General features: G+C 41.5%; 1 protein-coding gene across 7 annotated transcripts in view; it reads left to right on the top strand.

The window, feature by feature from the left end:
- Positions 1–19,249, top strand: part of Plekha1 (pleckstrin homology domain containing A1) — a 51,717-nt gene that overhangs the window by 24,903 nt on the left and 7,565 nt on the right. For all 7 annotated transcript variants that reach the window (XM_045151115.1, XM_045151129.1, XM_045151125.1 and 4 more), the window contains 5 exons: positions 8,282–8,407; positions 11,697–11,840; positions 13,349–13,417; positions 17,739–17,803; positions 18,375–18,438. In XM_045151115.1, coding sequence (XP_045007050.1) covers positions 8,282–8,407; positions 11,697–11,840; positions 13,349–13,417; positions 17,739–17,803; positions 18,375–18,438 — 468 coding nt within the window. The remainder of the gene's footprint in view (positions 1–8,281; positions 8,408–11,696; positions 11,841–13,348; positions 13,418–17,738; positions 17,804–18,374; positions 18,439–19,249) is intronic.

Genomic DNA, 19,249 nt, shown 5'->3' with positions numbered 1-19,249 from the left:
TGGCTTGTGGTTCAGGTGTTTCCTGTAAGGGTCTAGTGAAGGTTCAGCCATTTGGTCTGCCTTTTAGGTACCATAAACTTCTTTTTTGACCCACTGTTTTCTCCTTTTCTTCTAGAGCTTTCTATCCTAGTCTTTCCTCCTGAGGCTTTGAACCCTTTTCTTCTGTCTCATTTTCTAATGACCCAAAGTACTTATTATTTACATAGTGTCAGGCTTTGAACTGCAGCCTTTCCTGAAACTCACTGGTGATGTGAGGTAGGAAGGTCCAGTTTTCAGAGCTGGGAGCCCAGGCCAGCCTAAGGGTCTGGAGCCTGAGATACGGAGCACAGTGACCAGAGATCCTCTTCCTAGTGTCTGTCTTCACAGCCAACCAGGTGGCTGGATGTCGTCCTCCCTGACTGAGCCTGGCCCTCCCTTACCTCCTTCACACTCAGGAGAATGTGGCTGGCTGCGCAGGAAGGCTCTTCCCGCGTGGGTTTTGTAGCTGCTGTGTTCTCACTGACTTGTAGCCGCTCACTGATCCTACGCTTCTTATTGCCGCAGAACAAGTGCTCCAAAGTCTCCATGGACTGGCTACTCTGGATGGTTTCATGCTTATGCCACAGCACGATACGGAGTTAATGTGGTTAAAGCTGTTCTTCAAGGTGGCTGAAGTTTTGTCTTGCACCAGAGCAGTTTGTTAACATGACAGTGCACGCCCACATACCGCATCTGATCTGTGCACGAAGCAGAAGTTATTTTGGGACTTGTGCAGTTGCAGGAAAGCAATATTTTGAACTGATTCAGAAGTGTGTATTGTTAAAAGGTTTAGTTGATCGTTTTGAACTCATAATAAATATTCCCTATTTGGAAAACTTTAGAAAGACAATCTGTAGTACTTTACTGAATTCATCTTTCACAATTTATAGTAAGCATAACTGGTTTCTCAGTGCTGAAAGACAAGTGAATGGTTTCATCTTTTTACAGTTTTGGGGGGTCTGGAATTGTATGTCTAATTTATTCCTGGGATAGAACAATCTTATTCCTACACTGTCAGACTTCAGAAATAGGGTTAGCAGTTGGGTAATGTTTAAGGCATAGACTTTTGATTGGCTCTTGGGATCTTGAAGCTTTATTTTACAGGCTGAGAATTTTGATTTTCAAGATACATTATTTCAATTATTTTCATATTTCTATAATTCATATTTAGAAGGCATAAGCACATGCAAGACACAGAAAGCTTTGGCTCATCAAATAAGGTGACTAAAATTTCATTGAAGTGGCCAGGCGTGGTGGTGCACACTTTCAATCCCAGCACTTAGAAGGCAGAGGTAGGAGGATCGCTGTGAGTTCATGGCTGCCCTGAGACTACATAGTGAATTCCAGGTCAGCCTGTACTAGAGTGAGACCCTGCCTCAAAAAAAAAAAAAAAAACAACCAGAAAACAAAAAAAATTTCATTGAAGTGAACGTGGAACTGATAACTAATCCGAAGTCAATGACAGAATGTCCCATGCTGTAATAAGAGCTATTTCGTTAACTTTAGTTTTATGAAAATCTAATTAGTTTGATTTCATATGTATTTTATGCATTTAAGTGTATTAGGGTGTGGCATCTCTGATCTCCTGAGGCACTGGCTAATTTAAAGTAGGTTCATTGAATAATTAGTTCACCAGCTTGATGCAAGTGTAGTCTGCCTTCTGTGGAATCATCCCAAAGGACGTTTTGGTCATCTATATTAGTTAGGTGTCTCCTGAGTACTATGTGACATACAAACTTTAAATTTTTAGAAATTCAGAATCAGAATTTGGGAGTGTATGGTTTCATCATGGTGATTAGAGGTAATGGGTAAGAGAACTGGTTCCTAGTCATAGTAGCTTAGCATTTTAGTGTACTGTCTTTCTGTGCTAGAGTCTTTTTTTTTTTCACCCAGATTTTAATTTAAAAATCAATCTTAGATTTCATTCTAAAAACTAGCCTTTTGAAGTTGTAACCAAAACCATCCCACAAGATTTTTTTTTAATGAGTGAAAGAATTGGCACTCCAGGGCTTCTAGCCGCTGCAGTCAAACTCCAGATGCGTGTGCCACCTTGTGTGTATCATGATCTTGTGTGTCTGGCTTATGTGGGTTCTGGGGAGTCGAACCTGGATTCTTAGTCTTCACAGGCAAGCACCTTAATTGCTAAGCCATCTCTAGCCATTGCCGATCTTTCTATGCTTATCAGTGAATAGCTCTTAAAGAGTTATAAGTAGAAATTATAGTCAAAATGTTTAACCTCTGGACTAGGTATATGGCTCAGCAATAAAGGCTGTTGCTTGCAAAGCCTGCTGACCAGGGTTCAGTTCACCAGCACCCACACAAAACTGGATACAAAACAGCACATGAATCTCCAAAGCCGGCGAGCCAGCTAGTCTGATGTTTGGTTGCAGTCTGACATTGGTTCGCAGTGGCAAAAGAGCTTGTACTAGGACGCTGGAGAGATGTCTCAACAGTTAAATACACTTGTTTGCAAAATCTGGATCCCCTGTACCCACATAAAAGCAGATGCACAAAATGTCACATGTATCTGGAGTTGATTTGCAGTGGCAAGAGGCCCTGGTATGCTCATTCTATCAAATAAATAAATTAAAAAGCTGGATGTAGTGGTTCATGCCTTTAATTCTAGCACTTGGAAGGCAGAGGTAGGTGGCCACCCTGAGACTACATAGTGAATTCCAGGTCAGCCTGTACTAGAGTGAGACCCTACCTCTAAAAACTAAAAAAAGTAAAAAATAAAAATAAAGAAACAAAATATATTTTTTTATAAAGACAAGGGTTGGAGAAATGGCTTAGTGGTTAAAGCACTTGCCTGCAAAGCCTAAGGATCCGGGTTTGATTCCCTAGTACCCATGAAAAACCAGATGCACAAAGTGGTACATGCATCTGAAGTTCGTTTGTAGCAGCTAGAGGCTCTGCTTCATACACACACACATACACACACACATACACACATTCTCTTTCTCCCTCCCTCTTGCTGCTTGCAAATAAATAAATTATTTTGCTGGGCATGGTGGCACACACCTTTGTCCTAGCACTCTAGAGGGAAAGGTAGGAGAATTGCTGTGAGTTTGAGGCCAGCCTGGGCTAGAGTGAGATCCTACCTCAAAAAACAAAACAAAAAAGCTGAATTACTGTATGATCCAGAAATCCTACCTCATGCCACCCAAAAGAATTGAAAATGGCCTCTCACAGTGATCTGTGCATACACACGTGTTCATAGTAGCGTTACTCACAATAGCTCATAGTAGAAGCAACATGAATGTTCATTGACAGATGAGTTGATTAAAAAAAAAAACCAATAAGGTACTGTAGAGTTTTGTTTTGTTTTGAGGTAGGGTCTTGCTCTAGCCCAGGCTAATCTGGAATTCACTATGTAGTCTCAGGCTGGCCTGGAACTCACAGAGATAATGCCACCTCTGCCTTGCGAGAGCTGGGATTAAAGGCGTGCGCCACCATGCCTGGCTCCGTGGAATATTATCATTTTTATTTTTAAGTGGTAGCTAGAGCAAATAGAAGGGTAAGCTGAAAATAGGACTTTGGTTTAACAAGACGATGTGCCTGCCTTACAGTGTTAGCCAGGTCTCTTCCTTTCCGGTGGTCAGGTACAGAACACTCAAGAAAGACCCAGCAGCCCGGGAGGTTGGCTGAGGTGTAAGTTCCTGTTTTCAAGCGCAGTCATTGTTCTTGGTGACCTGAATATTAACGTTTCTTCTCCATTATTCACGGTGAGCCAGATGCCACCTTTCGCTCATCGTGACTTGTGATGAGCTGAGTATTGCTCTTCCCTGTAACTTCAGAGAAACTTGTAGCATTTTAATTGCTTTTGTTTTTCCTACCATTAGATTTTCCTATAAGGGCCATATGCAAATGTCTGCTAAGAATACATTTGAATCCCTCATGAAAAACAAAGTTACATTAAAAAAAATGAAATAGGAAAAATGAGGAAAAGCAATAATAGTCAAAGACCCCAAGTATATTTGATTTCTGACATTTGTTCTCTCTGCTCTATGAAGTGACTTGACTTTTTAAAAACTAATTATTTATTTGCAAGTAGACAGACACATGGGGGGGATTAGTATGGGAGGAGTAGGCATGCCCTGGCTTCTAGCCACTGCAAACAAACACCAAATGCCTGCTCCATTTGGTGCATCTGGCTTTATGTGGGTACTGGGGAATTGAACTTGGGCCATTAGGCTTTACAAGCAAGCCTCTTTAATTAGTGAGCATCTCTCCAGCCTCATAAAGTGACAAATAAACTTTCCTGATTCTCATTAACAATTGGCTAGTTTGGGGCATGGTGTGCATGCATGTGTTCATGTTGTAATGAAAATGAGTATCATCATGGCTGAATTTAGACTCACTTTTCATTTGGAGTTTTGTGTAATTTTAGAGTTACCTTTATTTGTGATTATTTTATTTGCATTTTGTTTGTTCTTAAGAAATAAATTTAGATAAATTTAATTGTAAGCTGCAACTGCTTTGTTTGTGTGGTGGTGGGGGGGTTGCATGTTTGTTGTGTGTTGAGGCCAGAAGATAACCTCTGGTGTTGCTAGGCATCATCCAGTCTTTTTGAGACAGGGTCTCTCATTGATTGGCCTGAAAGTTTGGCCAGTGAGCCCAAGGGACCTATTCCTGCCCAGAACCTGAATTATGAGTGTGGCCCCTCTCCCAGTCCAAATACGTTTTCATAGTTCTCATGCTTGCAAAGCAAGCACTTGACTGACTGAACTCTCTTCCCAGTCCATGAAATGCAACTCAAGTTAATTATTGGACTTCAGTGTTGGAATTTATGCTAGATTGAGCTTTTATTTTATTGTAAGGTAGGCTAGAAACAGTGGGATAATTGCAGATAAGGGTCTTTAAAATGCTTTGTTTCTGGAAGAAAAATGGGAAGAGTAGCAGTATTTTGTTTTAATTTAGACATACCTTCAGAATTCCCCTGTGTAGCTATACTCTCAACTTCTTGAAAAGAGATTAACTCCTACTTTTTCTGTGGGTCACCTATGAGCAGCACACCTAATGTAGTAGCTGAATAGATTTCCCCGTGGTTTCAAACTCTTACTGTTCTCTCCGATTCCCCATAAGGTAACAGGGCCGTAGTTTAACTGTCAGTTGAAGTTCAACCCCTCCACTCATGATAATATAAGCAGTCCTAATTTAAATCAGTGGGTCAATAAAATAAAATAAACAAGGCATGGAAGTAAGATGGGGCTCTGATGGGAAGAGCAAAGGTTTTTGCAGGGGGAAGGTAGGTGTGTGTGGGGGGGGTGTCAGCATGCCCTGTAATAAAGGAAATATATAAGCTGGGCGTGGTGGTGCACACCTTTAATCCCAGCACTCGAGAGGCAGAGGTAGGAGGATAGCCATGAGTTTGAGGCCAGCCTGAGAATACATAGACGTAGTGAATTCCAGGTCAGCCTGAGCTGGAGTGAAACCCTACCTTGAAAAACCAAATAAATAAAATAAAGTAAAAAATAATAATAATAATTCAAATATATGATGCCACTCATTAGGAAGTGCACCAGGCTTCCTCTTCACATTGCTGTAGAGTATGATGTAATTTGCATTGACAAGTAAAACTCTGTCTGTTACTTTATAGTGTTTAAAAAGCTCTCCAAAATGGAAAGCCTTTTAGAATACCAGAAGCATTCGGTGTCCACTTCCTTCTCTTCTTTTCCTGTTTCCCTCTTTCTCTTTCAGTGTGACTAGCGTGTAGTGGGAGCATGCATTAGAGGGAGAAGGTCTGTTGCAGTCAGGTTCGCATTGCTGGTAGAAATCACCCAACCAAAAGCAGCTTCTGGGAAAAAGAGATTTATTTTGGCTTACTGGCTTGAGGGGAAGCTTCACGATGGCAGGGGAAAACGATGGCATGAGCAGAGGGTGGACGTCATCCCATGACCAACATAATGTTGGACAACAGGAACAGGAGAGCATGCCAAACACTGGCAAGAGGACACTGGCTATAAAGCCCATAAGCCCGCCCCCAACAATACACTCCCTCCAGGAGGCGTTAATTCCCAAATCTCCATCAGCTGGGAACCTAGCATTTAGTACACCTAAGTTTATGGGGGACACCTGAATCAAACCACCACAAGGTCCTACCAGGGGCCCGGGGTCAGCATGGCAAGGGAGACAGGGTGGGAGGAGAAGAGAAGCAGCTTAAACATTACCTAAGAGATAACGTTTCTGTTCGTAAATGTGTGTGGGTTGAGATCGGCTCCAGCTCTGCATCTTCTCACATCTTTTCACAAAGTTCATGCTGGCAGAAAGTTTCTGTGTAGATCCTCACCTGCATTACATACCTGCCTTTATCTAGGTCTGGTGGAAGTATCATGTAAAATGAGAGTACAGGTTTTAGAGCAGTGTTTCCTGAAGTATGGTTTATGAAGTAACTTCCCTGGGAACCATCTGTTCCTCCTGAAAGTGCCGTGTGGATGGGCTGTTCTGTAAAGACTTAGTCTGAATTTCCGGGGTCTGCAGTTAGTAATGATGTTTCTGAGCTACAGCCTGTACCCAGCAGCTGAGAACACACCCTTGTTTGGTGTGCTCTCAGTTCACACTCACACTCCGTAGGTCTTTCAATACCATGTGAGTGGTATCCTTTAGTTCTGCCAGTATTAACATGAACACTGAACAGGATTAGCTAGGTAGATAGGCAAATGACGTCATTTTTAACTTTTTTTAAATTTTTAAAAAATATATTATTTTTACTTACTTGACAGAGAAGGGGGGAGAGAAAGAGAGGGAGGGAGAGAGGATGGGTGTGCCAGGGCCTCCAGCCACTGCAAACAAACTCCAGATGTGTGTGCCCCCTTTGTGCATCTGGCTAATGTGGGTCCTGGGGAATCAAACCTGGGTCCTTTGGCTTTGTAGGCAAACACTTTAACTGCTAAGCCATCCCTCTAGCCCTAACTTTTTAATTTTTAATATTTTTTATTTATTTGAGAAAAAGGTAGAGGTAGAGAAAGAGAGAGAATGGGCCCGCTAGGGCCTCTAGCTACTGCACATGTGCCACCTTGTGCATCTGGCTTATATGGGTACTGGGGAATCAAACTTTAGTCCTTAGGCTTCACAGGCAAGTGCCTTAACCTCTAAGCCATCTGTCCAGCCCTAATGATGTCATTTTAAAGTAATGTTTTCTTACCACTACTTTTGTGATTAGCCTTTAAAAAGTTAGCATTCAGGTGGGCATGGACATGCACACCTGTAATCTTAGCAACCAAGATGCTGAGGCAGGAAGAGTGAGTTTGAAGCTAGCCTGGGCTACATAGTGAATTTTGAGCCAACATAGGCTACATGGTGAGACTTTGTCTCAAAATGAAAAGGAAAAAACAAAAGAAAAAGGAAAAATCATACATACATGTATGTGTACATATCATTCAAATACAGAACACATAGTTAGCAGTCTATAGGCAAAAATTAATGATTGGCTAAGATCATGTTCCTCAATTCAATTAGACAGCATTTGGTTAGGTTGAATTATATGTTAGATGCGTGTGACATGCTTAATGCTTTGATTGTCGTTAGTGAGATGTGTGTTGGAGATTCTGTTGTCACAATCATCACTGGTTTGTACTGGTGAGTGATTGTCAATAATTTACTCACTCAAGTTGCTTTTTTCAAATCTCTAATGCTAACTTTTATGTCATTTTGAACATTTTGATTTTTGGTATATATTAGTAATTTTATTCTCTTATGATTTTGGATTTGTTCGTCATGTCACTGTCAGGAATGATGGGAATACTCATTCTGGGTTCAGCAGTAGACATACTTCAGCCAGTAAAGATGGATGTGTCATGATCGCTGTCTTCAAGAGCTTGCAGCATGAAGAGTAGGAAGGGAAGAAAAGGAATGTGGTGGTAAAGAGCTGGAATCCATTCCTGAGTGTTCAATACACATAGGATTGTAGTTGGAGTTGAGGGAGAATCATACCAATTAAAATGTAGTGCAGTAGGGATTTGAACCTTTGTTCCCTGATGCCTCTGAGCCTCTTCTCAACCAGAGGCAGTTCTGTTCATAGGGTTGGCAGGAAGAGACAGGAGGACATGCGTGCAGTAGTCCGTCCACAAGCAAACCTTCAGAGAGTGGTGGCTTCGTTACAGAGAACTGCTGGGACAGAACAACGCGAGCTCAAGTATAAACACACAGCGTTGTAGATCATTTATGTATTTGTCAGCTACGTACAAACATTTGAAAATTCTGCGATGAAAGGAGTTAGGTATAATGCTGGTTGCAAAATGATTCTTTGTACTGAAAATTGCAGGTACCAAAGCAGTCAGACTCACAGCCTAATTCTGACAACCTAAATCGCCAAGGCGACTGTGGGAAGAAGCAAGTGTCTTACAGAACTGATATTGTGGGTGGTGTACCCATCATTACTCCAACTCAGGTAACAAGTTAATTCTGTTGTGGAGGGTCTCATTATTGCATATTGATTTTTAAGAAATATTTTATTTTTATTTATCTATTTGAGAAAGGGGGGGGGGGAGACAGAGAGAGAGAGAGTGCGCGAGCAAGCATGCCAGGGCCTCCAGCCACTGCAAACTCCAGACGCTTGTGCCTCTTTGTGCATCTGGCTTATATGGGTCCTGGGGAATTGAACCTTTGTCCTTTGGCTTTGTAGGCAAATGCCTTAACCATTCAGCCATCTCTCCAGCTCTGTGTATTGATTTTTGTCTTGTGATCAAAGTTAAAACAGTGTATCTTTACTGAAGCAGTTCCATACTCAGTCACTATAAAAGCTTATGTTTGGTTTCTTATTCCAGAAGCATGTGTGATTATAAGTACCAGATGCTTCTCACATTTCTGAGGCTCTCGTGTACTTTCTCCTTAGAAATGAATGATGGTAGTTGTATGCTAGACTTTGTAAGCAGCGCTTTTTTCACTTATATCAGGAACATTTTTCTACCCATCAAAATTTATTCCAAGAACTGGAGCTATGTCCCTTTTGGTAGAGTGTTTGCCCAGAATGCACAGGCTCTGAGTTCCATCCCAAGGACCACATAAACTGGGCAGGGTGGTTGATACCTGTAATTCCAGCAATTGGGAGGTGGAGGCAGGAGGATTAGAAGGCTATCCTTGGCTACATGGTGAGTTCGAGGCAAGCCTGGGATACCTGAGACCCTGTCTCAAATGAAAAGTTACTCTAGATCACTTTTAATGACCTTAGACTTGTTTTGCCATAGATTTGCTGTAATTTACAAATCTTAATGTTGAACAAATAAAGTTATATTCCCTTTTTCTTTTAAAACAATATCATGAACATTATTATATCTTCATTTTTAGAAGCACAGTCATAGTTTTTCTTTTGAAGGACTGGGAGATCAAACCTAGGGCCTGTGCATTCTAAGCAAGTGCTGTACCACGGAACTACAACCTAGCCTTTTTATATTTTTTTTTGTCTGAGACAGCAGCATACTAAGTTGCTCAGCCTGTCCTTGAACTCACTCTGTAACCCAGGCAAGACTTGAGCTTTTGATCCACTTGCCTCAGTCCCTTCAGCAGTTGAGATTACAGGTCTGTACCAAGATAAATTCCTGAAACTAATATTGTAGAGTTAGAGGTATGAATACTTGTATATCACTTCCTTTCTCATTGCAGCAAAAAAATACCTGACCAGCTTCTGGAAGGAAAGGGATTTGTTTTGGCTTAGAGTTTCAAGGGGAGGCTTCAAGCTGGCCTCTTATTGCAGCACAGTCTGGAAGCAGAAGGCTGACAGGAAGTGGGGCATGTCATAGCATCTTATGGCCCAACTCCAGTGACCCACTTCCTCCAGCAAGGCTCTGCCTCTTGAAGATTTCACGACCTTCCAGAGCAGTGCCGTTAACTGTTTTAAATACACAAGCCTGTAGGGCTCATTTTACATTCAAACCACATTTTACATTCGAACCATGGCAAGATATAATTATTTTAAATCCATTTATTTTTTACAACCAATGAACTAAACAGAGGACTAGAACTCTAATTCAATTATATCCTAAGAGAACTTATATGCTTTTTTTTTAACTTATATGCTTTTTAATGAAATTCAAAATTCTATATGAACTTAAATTTCTTGTGTTGAATGAATTTTTAAATTAAATTAGTGGTTAAGAATTTTAAGGTAATTGTTCACTGTTTGATATCATCATTCCCCTTGTGTCTTGAACTGAGAAGTATAGGTGTCTTTATAGAACTTTAAAATTATACTATACAGCATGATTTTAAAGTCTTGTCAAGGTAGAATTATTAGTTGAAAAATCTTAGAGCAGAAGTTAATTCACTATTGAGTATACTTGGAAAATGATATAGTAATGTACAAAAATGTCTGCTCAGTAACTTGTAGGCCACAGGGAGATCACACACTTTATAGAATGCTTCAAGATGAAAATTGGTGACAATGCAAAAAAAAAAAAAAAAAAAAAAAAGCCAGGATGAGGTAAAGGGGGTCTGGTACGGTGTGAAATCGTTCAGTCCCCCTCACAAAGAGCTTTATTAAAGCAAACGTGCCATTGCTCTCCCACCCAGCGTTTACTGCCATAGGCATTTATCCCTCAGAAATGGGAAGATGGTGTTACATAGAAACTATTGAAGAAAGTTCGTGGTTGCTTTGTCCCTAATAGCCAGAAGCAGGGAATCCCTCACGGGCCCTTTAAGGCCGGTGCCGGCAGCTGGCACACCTGCAGCACAGCATGACGCGTGAACGCTCATACCAGAGCCGCCAGACGCCTCCCCAGGGCTTGTGCTGAGTGACAGACCTCAGGAGATTCCCTCCTGCATGCTGCCATTTCTGTCCTCAGGATGTCAGAATCCCAGACAGGGAGGGATTTGACTAGGTCCCTGGAGTGCTAAGCTTTGTAGCAATAAGCAGTATTTGTCGTAATTATGGTGAAGGTTGCAAAGATGATGTGCACATGTGGTCACGTTGCATAGAACAGACTGCGTGAACATCCGTAGACAAATGAATACATACAAAGCTGTTGAAATATGCTTGAGCTTATAGGATGTGCTGATGTCAGTTTCTCGGTTTGGGGATGTTCTCTATAAATATGCCATTTCATTGTTGGGAGAATTTGGTGAGGGGTACACAGGACCTCCAGTGCATTTTTTTGGTAGTTTCCTATGACTAAGATTCTTCCAAGATAAGAAGTTAGCCCTGGGCTAGGGAAATGGTTCAGTGGGTCAGAGTGCTTGCACAGCAAGCATGAGCATCTGAGTTCAGTTCCCCGCACCACATCAAAGCTGCTGTGTCCTGTGCAGGGCGGAGACAGGAGACTTGCCGCGGTTCGCTGGTTAGCTAGTCTGACTGAAACGCAGCGGCTCCGGGCTTGGGTCTGTAAAATGGTGGTACAAAGAAACCCGTGACACTGAGCAGTTCTTTGTCTTAAAACAAGTGATACTTGTCTCAAGAAAACAAAGTGGAAGACTACCCATGTTCTGCTCGTGTGTGCGCGTCTGCACACCTGCAGCCCTATGCACACAGCCCCTCCCTCCCCAAGAAAGACCACTAGAGTCAGGACTTTTGCAGAGCCACAGTAGCTATTTGTGATTCAGTGACAGAAGAGTTACGATTAACTCTCTCAGATTAATTAGAAAACTCCTAACTTGGGAAACTGAGACATTTAAATTTTTTTCTGTGAAGATAGCAATTTGAAAGTATACTTTGAAGCAAGAAAATAATGAACTTTGTTTCATTTTAGAAAGAAGAAGTAAATGAATGCAGTGAAGCGGTTGACAGAAACAATCTGAACCGGCCTCAAGGCCGTCTCCCCTACTTTGCTCCTAAGCCTCCTGCGGATGGGGCGGTGATCAAAGCTGGGTACTGTGTGAAGCAAGGAGCCGTGGTGAGTAGCTTGACATGGTGTGGGAAGCAGTGTAGAGGGTGCACTCGTTTATACTTGTGCGTTAACATGCAAGTTATTTTTATTTTCTGAAAAACCCAAAGTGGAGAGCCACCTGCCTATTGGCTGGGTGTCAAAAAGAGGTGGGGAGTATTCTGTGTTTATTGCGCAGTATGATTATTGGTCTTTGGGAAGCTGGGTGGTTTAATATCCACTGGCCTTCATTTTAAATAAGGTTTTCTAACAAGTCAGGTTTATTCCAGAAAGTCTTTCTGTTGATGCCCATACCCTCAGGAATGGGTCAGGAAAGAAGCCCTAACAGGGAGGTGGCAGCCCAGGGCTTGGGACACTTTGCTGCTGATAGTAGGCTAATCTTCACATACGGCTCTGTGTGCTCAGGCAGGCAGTTTTAAGTAAAACTAGTTTATAAAACCTATGGTCTTGGCATTTTGAAAGACAGAGCTGAGAGAGTTTAAAGCCCTTGGCACAAGACCTGGTTCCCAGAGCTGTTAGCAGGGAGTTCAGGTCCATTCCACACAGCTCTGCTCCGTAATGGAGATCTCCACAGGAGCACATGTTTGCCAGCATCTCAGGGTTAGGTGCTTGCTCCAGGCGTAGCTGGTGCATGTCCTGTGTCCTGGAGGCTGAAGAAGGAGAGAGTTCCAGGCTAGCCTGGGCTGCATGGCAAGATAGTGATTTTTTAAAGCCCCTTTTCTAAAATGTGAATTATTCTGGTGTACTAAATCTATATAATCTCACAAGAAAATAAACATTAATGTTTGGAAACAAAAGAAGAAAATGTCTCGAATAAAGTAATAATTCAAACTCTCCTGGCAGTTCTATTTGTGGAATGGCAAACTTTGTTCCCTAGGTCAGCCAGGGCAAGTTCTTCCTGCCTGTTGAACGCCTGGTCCAGGGAGAGCAGGGGTAGATTAGAGGTCTGTGTGCTAAGGAGGGTTTTTCTGATGACAGGCCTTCCTGTTTTGTTTTATTCCTAAGTCTGAAATAGTTACTTAGAGATATTTTAGTGTACTCACCAAATTGCTTGAGGAACAAAAGTATCTACATGGAAATTTATTAAATATTTCTTTACAATTCATGTTCATTTTGTTGCCCTGCCATTATGTATGAAATCTTGAGGAAGGATTCATACATTTCAGTAGTTGAAGAAACCCGGTGTGGTTTCATGTTTCCTGTGCCTGCTCTTTGTGGAGCATGGGCAGTGAGTGGTGAGAAAAGGAAATATCTTTTTTTTAACTTTTGTACATTAGAGCTATAAAATATCATAAAATCATTAATAAAATCTGAAAGCAACCTCCAGAAGCCGAACTGGGTGTGGGTGTGCACGGCCTGGCTAGCAGAGGGTGACGCCCCGCGTGCGAGCTCGCGGAGGGAGGGTGGTGAGGCCTCTTCGTGCTCGCGCTGCTGACGGTGGCCTCAGGTTGTGGGGTTCAGAGCTTACTAACAGCGAACATCCTTAGAAGCCTTACCTCTGTGTTCATCTCTCATAGATGAAAAACTGGAAGAGAAGATACTTTCAGTTGGACGAAAATGCAATTGGCTACTTCAAGTCTGAAATGGTAGGTTGCATCATAAATATCTTTGTTGCAGTACAGTGATTGTGTGATTGTGTGGTCTTGATGCTCTTCTTTCTTTCTCTCTCTCTCTCTCTTTTTCTGTTGGGGGGGGGTGTTCAAGGTAGGGTCTCACTTGGCCCAGGCTGACCTGGAATGCACTATGTAGTCTCAGGATGACCTCAAACTCACGGCGATCCTCCTACTTCTGCCTTCCTAGTGTTGGGATTAAAGGCGTGTACCACCACACCTGGCCTTGATGCTGTTCTCTGCACATAGAATGATCCAGTTCTAGTTTGGAGGGATTTATAATTTAGCTCTCTTTGTTGTGATGCATTTGTTTAGTGGCATTTTCCTTAAGTGCATCTCAAATAAAATTTCTACTTTCAAAGAGGCATGCCATCTGGGTAGACAGAAAATTGGCAGCACCCCTTCTGAAAATCTCCTCCATAGGGACATAGGAAGAGGCAGCATGTAACCCTCTGCACTTCTGCCTTCACACCCTGCTTCTTGCTTCTCTTTCTGTTTTAGACTCTTGTAGTTGTCTCATTTCAGAGCCTTTCCTGTCAACTGAGGTTCCACGTCACTGACTGAGTAGCATCTTAAATAGATGGTGTCAAGGCTGGGGATATGGCTTAGTGGTTAAAGATACTTCTTTGCAAAGCCTGATGGCCCTAGTTCAGTTCCCCAGACCCACATAAAGCCAGATGCACACATTGATGCATATGTCTGGAGTTCATTTGCAATGGCAGGAGACCCTGGAGGCCCATATTTACATATTCTCTCTCACTCTGTCTTGTGTCTGTCTCTCAAATAAATAAATAAAATTTAAAAAAAATTACCAAAGCCAGGTGTGGTGGTACACGCCTTTAATTCCAGCACTTAGGAAGCAGAGGTAGGAGGATTGCTGTGAGTTCGAGGCCACCCTGAGACTACATAGTGAATTTCAGGTCAGCCTGGGCCAGAGTGAGACCCTACCTCAAAGAACTAAAACAAATAAATAGTAAATTAATTAATTAGATAAGAAATGATATTATCAAAGGGTCTGGATCCTGTAACACATGCTGCGAAAAATGAATGCTGTTCAGTGCCTTTCGTTGTATGGGCTTTGAGAAGGGACTGTATGCTTTATTTGCATGAAAACATCAGAGCAGAGTGGTAGAACATCCTCTTCTGTTGTCTTGTACACTGGCTGGCTGTGGCTTCTAAGTGGGATAGTGTAACCTGTGTGACTGAGCAGTTGACTTCATTTTGTCTTAAAAGTAAAGGTAAACCATATTTTGTGCTATGAAAGCTATATTTCTTGATATAACATTCTCAGGAGTAGACAGAATGCATTTATGTTTGTGTGTATATTATATGCTCTAGCTTTGTGCCATGAGAAACGTAAACTCCATGGAGAAATGGTTGGTTCCAAAACAGGGGACAAGAGAAATATGTGTGATGACTCTGGAATGTCTTATGTCAGGAAGTAAGGAAGTACACACAGATACCAATGACCCAAAAGCCTCATTGAAAACAGTCGCCTCACCAAATTAGGGAGAATGAGAGCTGACACCTGAGATAAATCTTACCACATTCCCTTTCAGTTGTTTAGTGCTTTGCTATTCAGTATAGCAGCCGCTACCCATAAGTAGCAAATAAATTCCAGATCATTAATGTGAAACAAAACTGGGTTTAGTTTTAAAATGAAATCAAATATATGATGGATTTTTCTGAGCTCACACAGATACAAGCACATGATTGAATATGTGTGTATACTGAGGAGTGAAATACTTAAATAGTTATAGATAGTATATGCACAGGGAAAAGAGCACCCTGATAGTCAGCCGAGAAGCCTGGCACATTCCTGGCATGTAAAGAATGCCCCGCCTCTGTGCTGTTCCTGCTGGAGTCCTCCGTCGGCACTTAGTCCCGGGACGCATGGGCCTCCATGAACCCTGGTCAGCAAATGGTCATTCCTGAAGTCTTCAGTCAAGGGATGAGGAGCTTTCTTACTAAAGTATGGAGGAACAACACACACGTTTACCTTGTGACTGAGCTGAATGCTTTGGCTTCAGTAAAGACAGTTTTTTGAACATTTCCTGATTTTGGTGGTTACAAAGGTGATTTTGTAAAAGGATGTCTTTAGAGAAAATTCCACCAAACTATTGAGGAGTGGTGTGGCTAAGCTAGCAGCTCACTCTAAAATAGCTCAGGAAAGTCAGTTCCTTGTACTTTGTTTTTAATCTTTATGTAAATTTGTGATTGTTTCAAAGTTCAGAGAGAGAGAGAGAGAGAGAGAGAGAGAGAGAGGGAGAGAGAGGGAGGGAGGGAGGGAGGGAGGGAGGGAGGGAGGGAGGGAGGGAGAGAGGGAGAGGGAGGGGGAGAGGAAGTTAGGAAAATACCCAGTAGGAAAGTGAACAAAACTCACAAAGTATTTAAAAAGAAGCATTTGTCTCATATATGCAAGGCTGTGGGCTTGAGCCTTAGTACTACTAAAAAATAAAAATAATTAGACATTCAGTACCACTTGCAGTTACAGATTGTAGCTCTTCAGACATTGCTTCTCATCTACAGGGAGAAGGCTGTGGCTCAGTGGAAAGATTCGTGAGTTGTCTCTCCCAAAAGCAATTGTGATTGCCAATTTCTAAGCAAAGATCTTGGGCTCACTGGAGAACTGACTGACTTCAGAGCATGGATAGCCAAAAATACAGGCTGAGCCTGGAACATCTAGTTGTGCCAGGAAATATGAATGGGCTCGGACATTGATGGGCTGTGATAGGACATAAGCTTCAAGTACAGGGGCCCTCAGTGCCCAAAACTCAGACAGTTTGAACAACAAAATAAATAAATATGATTATTGACTGTCACCCATAGGATAAAATGGGTTGTAAATAAAAAGTGGAGAAGTAAAAGTGTTTCCTCAGGATCAAATTCCAGGTTCTTAAACACATGGATGGAGTTAGAAAAAAAATTACTATTTGGCAGCCACTATACCAATAATGGTTTCAAGTGAGAATCCTCAATATTTGGTGAAACTAGTAGGCAAATTTATGATGAAAATTGAATACTGCATAGACTGAGTACCTCCCAATTAACACTGATGACAGGAAAAAGTCATTTTATATAAGACAGTCAACAGTGACCAACAAGAGGTCAAGGGTCAGATCCATGCCATGTGCCTCCCAAGGAGAAGATCGCAGTGTCGCAGCTTTGCCTTCCTGCCTAGAATTGTGCAGCTAGCTCAGTAAGTAAGCGTAGACGAGGGCTGGAAAGACGGCTTAAGGTGCATGCCCGTGAAGCCTAAGAACTCAGGGTTGACTCTGCCAGATCCCACGTAAGCCAGACAAAGGTGAAGCAAGCACAAGGTTGCACATGCCCAGTGGGTGACACAAGCGCTGGAGTTTGATTGCAGTGGCTGAGTCTCTGGTGTGTCAATTCTCTCGTTCTAAAAAAAAAAAATTCAAAAAAAAGAGCATAGACAAGCCCAGATCGGGAGATAATCTATGAAACAAGTGGCCTTAAAAGACCATGAAAGAGAAAGACTGAGCTGTTTAATAGCAAAGGAGTCTAAGAACATGGCAGCTTAAAAACAAGGTTGGGTCCTGGCTTAAACTCCAGACAGAAAAATAGATCATTTTTCTTTTGCTGTAAGGATACTCACGTGCTAGAGAGATGGCTCAGTGGTTAAAGGTGCTTGCTTGCAAAACCTGACAGCCTGGGTTCAATTCCCTAGTACCCACATAAAGCCAGATGCATAAGGTGGCAGATGCATCTGGAGTTTGTTTGCAGTGACTAGAGGACCTGGTGTGCCTATGTCCCTCCCCCCACACCTTTGTACATGTCTGTCTGCTTGCAAATATATAAATAAAAATAAAACATACAAAAAGGATGCTTGTGCAGACAGTAAACTCAGAATATCATCTGTAGATTAGAAAATCATTTTATATCAATGTTGAGTTTATGGTTTTATAATTGGACAGTGATTATATAAATGTATATGTTTTATAAAACAAATACTGAAGAATTTAGTAGTAAAGATGCATAATATCTACAACTTTTCTTAAAACATTTCAGTAGGAAAGTGTGCTCACATATATGCTCAGATGTGCCTGGACAATATTAAGGCACAGCTGGATGCTCCATCCCTGGTTGCTAGACACCACATGGTGTTAGGGAAGAAGAGGAGGGGCACTCACTGGTCCACAAGGGGCACCCACGACCAGTCTGCTGCTTAGTAACTTTGATAAGCAGAATTTTCCATAGAGCTCCAAAGAAGATTACGAGCCCTTTAAACAATTTTAAGACTAAAGTCCTGTGTCTGTTCCCCTTTTTTCCCCCTCAGGAAAAGGAACCTCTCCGTGTAATACCACTTAAAGAGGTTCATAAAGTCCAGGAATGTAAGCAGAGGTAAGGAATTGCTCCAACTTGGTGGGCAGCTGGCACACTTGCCAAAGCAGGGCCGGGCTTTGGCCACATCCCTGTACTTCTCCGTTTCTGTTTCCAGTACTAGTTCTGTTTGTTGACTGTATAGTTGGAATATGCAGTCATTTCTTAAGACCTTAAAGTATTAAAATAGTTCTTTGAGAACTCAACATTAAGGTAGCTCGTTAATGGAAAGGAATAACTTAATATAAACACCTTCTGTTATCAGATTGACTTGGTATGTTATTTAAGTATTTCTAAGGTGCTGCAGAGTGTGGGGTGGTTCACAAGAAAACGCTCTAGCTATATCAGTGTTGAGTAATCTTATTCACATTTAGAAACTTTGAACTTTAAAGTGGCCTTATGAACCTTTTCTATAACTGCATTAAAGCGTGTAAATTTTAATGTAATAAACTGGGATAATTTGATTTTTAAGTCACTGTTCTACATCTGACATTTAATTGTTGGTACATACTTGGCACTGAGTAAACAAGTAAAAGAAAAACTTTCATATAATTGCTACTTAAGTACAATTGGATACTTTTTTTCGTAACAGTGACATAATGATGAGGGACAACCTGTTTGAAATTGTAACAACGTCTCGAACTTTCTATGTGCAGGTAAGACACCTATTAGGAGATTATAGATTCTGTCAAGGAATTAATAACTTCAGAGGGGAAACAGATGTGAATGAATTTTGTTGACTCGACAGACAGAATGTGTCAGCTTCGTAGAGGATATCAAGGAAGGGATTATTGGTAGTGTGTATGTTCAGGAATGGGATATCAGTGAAGTAGGACTGACTTGTATATGGTAGAAAAGAAGTGCTACTTTAACTTAGATTTTAACTGTGTGCCTTCACATTACATTATCTTTACATAGTTTTAAAATTTTTCTATTACATCATCTTTGATCATTTTATAATAAAGTCTCAAGTATCTGTAAAAAGAATAAGCAGTAGGTCTTCTAGTTTCTCAATCAGTGTTTCCTGAATCTAAGTGTAAAATATACTTTTTGCTTATCAATTAAATTATGTAAAAGAAATTATTTAAAAGAACACTTGGGACCGGGCGCGTGGTGGCTCACATCTTTAATCCCAGCACCAGGAGGCAGAGGTAGGAGGATTACTGTGAGTTCGAAGCCACCCTGAGACTACATAGTGAATTCCAGGTCAGCCTGGGCTAGAGTGAGACCCTACCTCAAAAAAAAAAAAAAATTAAATGAATAAAAGAATACTTGGTTTAGTTTCATGAAAGTTACATTATTTGCTTATTGCAAAAAAATTAAGAAAATGGTGGGTTATAAAACACAGTCACCGGCTGGAGAGATGGCTTAGTGGTTAACGCTTTTGCTGCAAAGCCAAAGGATCCTGATTCGATTCCTCAGGACCCACGTAAGCCAGATGCACAAGGGGGCACACGCATCTGGAGT

The sequence above is a fragment of the Jaculus jaculus genome, chromosome 1 (assembly GCF_020740685.1).
Source record: "Jaculus jaculus isolate mJacJac1 chromosome 1, mJacJac1.mat.Y.cur, whole genome shotgun sequence".
NCBI lineage: Eukaryota > Metazoa > Chordata > Mammalia > Rodentia > Dipodidae > Jaculus > Jaculus jaculus.
This window is presented reverse-complemented; position numbering and strand designations above follow the sequence as displayed.